This window comes from Trematomus bernacchii, unplaced genomic scaffold (genome assembly GCF_902827165.1).
Source record: "Trematomus bernacchii unplaced genomic scaffold, fTreBer1.1, whole genome shotgun sequence".
In the NCBI taxonomy this organism is placed as follows: Eukaryota; Metazoa; Chordata; class Actinopteri; order Perciformes; family Nototheniidae; genus Trematomus; species Trematomus bernacchii.
In genome coordinates, this window is record NW_022987910.1 from 151,044 (window position 1) to 156,633 (window position 5,590).

Consider the following 5,590-nt stretch of genomic DNA (forward strand, 5'->3'; position numbering starts at 1 on the left):
TATGGATTAATTGTACACCTTGTTTTTGCTTTTTTACAGAGACCATTGCTAACAAGTCGACTCTTAAAGCACCTGCCGTCTGCCAACATGTCCTTAAGCAAGGCAGTGAAACTCTCCACCAGCTGCACGAGAGCTTTGTTTTACAGAAGAGATCTGACCTGCGGGGCTCAATAAAGTTTCATATTATACTGAATGAAAACATTAGCAGAAAATGGTGACAGAGTAATTATGAGTCAGCAACAGTAAAACGCCACTGGGACTATCGCTTTACAAGAGGAGTGGGCTTTTCTTTTCTACAACTATATTGGAGGAAAAACTATACTAGTTTTTCAGCAATAAAGGCAGAGTCTTAGGGATCCAGAGGAGGAAGTTATGCACTCACAACTTATTACTCATTGTTCCAGATTCATTTGGTGGTTGTTAATTTTCACATTTTGTTGATAACCGACTGTACTGTTTTCTCAGGATTTTGTCATACACATTTGAGCAACATTTTGAGAAACTCAAAGTGGTGTATTTTGCAGATTAAGATTTCATCCAACAATTACAGTTACTAGTTACTTAGCAAATTACCACTTTAACACATACAAAAGTAGTCTTAAGTATACACATACCTTAAATTGCTTGCACATTAATGCATCAGTTTGAATATTGCACTGACCATATGTAAAACATATTCTAATTATGCTGCATATAACTATTTTTCTAAGTATTTTGTCTATTATACTTTCATATTTTTACTCAAGTTTGTTAAAATCTTATTTCCACGCATACAAATGTCAACTTACAATAATATGATAAGGGATCCTAGGTATAACCAACACAAACACTTTTTCTGATTATACATCTGGATTTTGTAGTAGAAATGGCATATTTAGATTACTTGAGAAGTAGCAATACAACAGCCTGAAAGTAAAGCATTCAAAAGGTTACCTTAGCTAAATGTACAGAAAATATTCATCATGCAAAGACATGGAACAAGTGGTAGCCTATTGAATTATTAAACTGATGCATCAGTGTCTAAGTGTCATTGTTGTTGTTGGCTGTTTTAGGTGGTGAGGTAAAGCACATTTGAGCTGCTTTATACTGTTTTGTAAAATTCAATCTAATAGAGTAACCAGTCAAGCCTGTATGTAAAAAATAACACAATGGCTGGCAATTATATAAAATGTGATTAATTAATTAAAAATATTTGTTCCTAGGTACTACTCACATTATTGTGTCCCTTATGCCTAAGAGTTGCCATATTTCCTCTTAACTGCAGCAGAGTTGAAATGTAGCCCAAGTTTGAAATGGAAATACTAAAGTAAAGTGCAAAAGCCTCACCCTACTTGGGTGAGTGTCTATTACATTCCACCACTGAAATATAGTTGGCCTATTTTAGGTGCTGGTTATAAGTACCATACTAGGTCTAAAATACTTAAAGTTGTTAATGCAATCCTAATGTAAACATTGTAGTTTTGACATTTCTCTCAAATAAAAGGTCTGAACACATTTGAAAGCAGAAATGTCAGAGGTATTTGACCATCCTCCAGCATCTGTCTGATAATTTTCCTTGTGTGGTGCTGCCGGTTGAAATGTGAGCGTCACGGAGCGCCCACCCCCCTCCTCTCTCCGTCTCTCCCCGACTGAAGTCCCACTGAGCGGCTCTCTAACTTCAGTGTCGAGCCTGAAAGCGGAGAACGAAGAGCAGAGAGCGAAAGACAAACATAGACAGAGTCGCAGCTCAACAGCCTATTTGGACTCGTAAGAAACAGAAAAACAGCCTCTTTGTATTCTGCTTTTTATCAACGATTACTACCGGTCGCTTTGAGGATTTACACTCAGCTCTCGGTGTGTAATTTAGATGATTTCCCTCCATTGTTTGTCGAAGTTTGCGACTGTCACGTCTTAGTTACGGACCTTTATCTCGACTGTCTGTGGGATTAATCGTTTTAATTCAACACTTCATAATTGGACACTTAACTACTTTCTTTCTAAGGCGGTTTTTCTTTTGTGGAGTGTTTTTTCTAACGGAGCAGTAACGGTAAAGGCTACATTAGGACCTGCCTTTGCCATGGAGAAATAGCGGTGTAACCCACCCCGTGTTTTTTACTTTTTAATGATTATTTTAAAAAGACATTGCTCAGTTTTTGACTACCACAATGAGCATGGATGGTTGTCGGCTGAAGGTTGTGATTTTGTTGTGGTGTTTGCTGGTGATATCTGGCTCCAGCTTTGAGATAGGCTCCTACGACCTGGAGCGAGACAGACCGGCCAAGTGCGAGGCAATCACGATCCCCATGTGCGTCGGCATCGGCTATAACCTCACGCGGATGCCCAATTTCATGGACCACGACGACCAGAAGGAGGCTGCTATCAAGCTGAACGAGTTTGCCCCTCTGGTGACTTATGGCTGTGATGTGCACCTCCGCTTCTTCCTCTGCTCCCTCTACGCCCCCATGTGCACGGACAAAGTGTCGACCTCCATCCCAGCCTGCAGACCCATGTGTGAGCAGGCCAGGGAGAGGTGTGTCCCTATCATGAAGAAGTTCAGCTACACCTGGCCAGAATCGCTCAACTGCTCCAAGCTGCCCACCAGAAACGACCCCAACGCCTTGTGCATGGAGGCGCCCGAGAATGAAACCAGGACCGAGGTCAAGAAGGGCGAAGGCATGCTTCCAGTGCCCCATCGCCCCAGGCCAATGGGCCCCAGCAGTGGTCGACCCCCAGGCTGCGAGAACCCTGAAAAATTCCAGTTTGTGGAGAAGAGCCAGTCGTGTGCGCCGCGCTGCTCCCCTGCTGTAGACGTCTTCTGGTCCAGGCAGGACAAAGACTTTGCCTTCATTTGGATGACAGTGTGGTCCATCCTCTGCTTCGTCTCCACCGCCTTCACCGTACTCACTTTCCTCCTGGAGCCCCATCGCTTCCAGTACCCGGAGCGCCCCATCATCTTCCTCTCAATGTGTTACAACGTCTACTCTGTGGCATTCATCATCCGCTCAGTAGCCGGGGCTGAGAACATCGCCTGCGACCGGGAGAACGGAGAACCGTACATCATCCAGGAAGGGCTGGAGTCCACAGGCTGCACCATCGTCTTCCTCATCCTCTACTACTTTGGCATGGCCTCTTCTATCTGGTGGGTCATCCTCACCCTCACCTGGTTCCTGGCTGCAGGGAAGAAGTGGGGCCACGAGGCCATCGAAGCTCACAGCAACTACTTCCACATGGCTGCGTGGGGCATTCCAGCTTTGAAGACCATCATCATCCTCACAATGAGGAAGGTGGCTGGAGATGAGCTGACGGGGCTGTGCTACGTGGGGAGCATGGACCCCGGGGCGCTCACAGGCTTCGTCCTCATCCCTCTGTCCTGCTACCTGATCATCGGCACCTCCTTCATCCTCACTGGCTTTGTGGCTCTGTTCCACATCCGGAAAGTGATGAAGACGGAGGGCACCAACACAGAGAAGCTGGAAAAGCTCATGGTGAAAATCGGCATCTACTCCATCCTGTACACGGTGCCGGCCACCTGCGTCATAGTCTGCTACTTCTACGAGAGGCTAAACATGGACTACTGGAAGCTGAGGGGGCTGCAGATGAAGTGTGGCTCGTTTAACGGTCTCAGCGGGGACTGCTCGCTGCACACGTCTGTGCCCACAGTGGCCGTGTTCATGTTGAAGATCTTCATGTCACTGGTGGTGGGCATCACCAGTGGCGTATGGGTGTGGAGCTCTAAGACCCTGCAGACCTGGCAGGGGCTCTGCAGCCGGAAGCTCACAGACAGGACTAGAAGCAGAAAACCCTGCAGCGGGGTCAGCTGCGGCAGCACACACTGCCACTACAAATCTCCTGCTGTGGTTCTGCACATGGCCAAGACTGACCTGCACTCAGACAACCCTACACATGTCTGACAGGGAGCATGACAGAGACACACACACACACACACACACACACACACACACACACACACACACACACTGCTAAATGCAACCACATACACTCACAAACACATATGCACACACCAATGCCCTGAGTGAGGAGCTGCTAAAGACTTTGTAAGAAGATGAATTTAAATGTCAGTTGCTGCTCTGCTACTGCTGCCGAGGGACACACAGGTACTAGCGTCACTATGAAAAAGTATCTATAAACAGTATTCAATGCATAAAGGGAAATGTTCAGTATTGTTACCCATATTTTTCTGTTTCATAGTGTTCTGTGCAGTAGTCATGCCCAGTGTTTCAAAGCAAAAAAAAAGACTGTTATAGGAGGTATCTTGGGAAGTGTTTTCCTCCGTGAAAGTGGCATGATTACATGTATAAATCTGTATAAATGTTTTATTTATTGTAAATATATTTAATTTAAAGTTGGCTCTTATCAGATTTGTTGTTTAGATGCATTTATTAAAAGGTAAAGGGAAATGAAGTGCCTTTTTAAAAAATTGGTTCTGGCCTATTTGGAGGATAATAAATGTGTGGAATTCATGTTCAACATCCTAGCTGCCTGGTGTTATTGTTCGTAACTCTCTCACAGTAGCTTTTAATGAATATTTAACAATTCTTACAGACTCAAACGGTTACAGATTTAATAGTCACAAATGCTTGCTCATTTTAGTCTTGTTTTCCTGATTTTCCTGCCATTCTTCTCCGGGGATTCACCATTTTATTTTTACAGAGGGTCTCCCTGCCAAATGATTTGTCTTTCAAGTGCATGCTACTCATCCCAGAGGCGTCCCCAACAATAATCCTCAAAGAGAATTACTGATGAATAGAGTGGCAAACCGTGGCAAGTATTAATGTTTGCATCACCGTCTTCAGAAATGCAGGAGCGGGAGGAATATATTTAATTAATGGCTGTTCTAATCCTTCCATAAAATCATTGTTGTTGCCCTCTTGCTGCTCTATTTGATCCCTGTGCAAACACTCAGCACTTTGATCTTAGAGGACCAATCTCAGATGGATTTCAGACGTATTGCATGGTCTCACTGGCAGATTTAGGTTAAGCACAGGCGCTTAGAATTGTGGTTGTTCATTGAGTAGATGGATTTTTTTACTTAATAATTAAGTTTATATGTGGTTTGTGGCTTTGGAAGCTGTGTTTCTGGTATAAATGAAGGGAATTGTACTATAGAAAAGATCCAAATTGTCCCATGTGTAGATGTTTGGAGTTTGATAAACTGCGAGGCCTTTATTTTGGCTAAGAAAACAATGCAACCATCAGGTATGAATAATCAATGACTTACTCAGAGAAAAAGTGTGCATAACATTATTTTCCTTAATAAACTCCCTATGTTTAGCCTTGCAACTAACATTTCAGTAATAAAAGTCCAGTTTATAATGCACAAGAGCCACTGTGTTCTCACATGGTCCATAAAAAGTGAAAATAATAAATAGCTGTTACATTACGGGGACTTTAACAATTTAAGAGCCAAGGTAAATTACCGCCACACACAGCAAGTCGTTACACAGAAAAACACGGTGGAAATTACAATGTTTGACAGCAGCGGGATTGATTATTGTGTTTGTGTAATTGTGTGCCGTGTCACCAGCAGCAGCACATGGGAGTCATAGCATGGAATAAATGTGATGACCAGGAGCTTATTTTCATTACATTT

At 43.5% G+C, this 5,590-nt stretch overlaps 1 protein-coding gene across 1 annotated transcript; it reads left to right on the forward strand.

Moving 5' to 3' along the window:
• The first annotated feature begins 1,646 nt into the window (after window positions 1–1,646).
• Window positions 1,647–4,467, forward strand: fzd9b (frizzled class receptor 9b). Its single transcript, XM_034115248.1, has one exon. It carries the CDS (start codon window positions 2,145–2,147, stop codon window positions 3,888–3,890), a length of 1,746 nt encoding a protein of 581 aa, XP_033971139.1. The 5' UTR covers window positions 1,647–2,144; the 3' UTR covers window positions 3,891–4,467.
• Window positions 4,468–5,590: the final 1,123 nt, after the last annotated feature.

Bases quoted from the DNA above. Each gene is read 5' to 3' on its own strand.
- fzd9b (XM_034115248.1), top strand. From the start codon at position 2,145: ATGAGCATGGATGGTTGTCGGCTGAAGGTTGTGATTTTGTTGTGGTGT.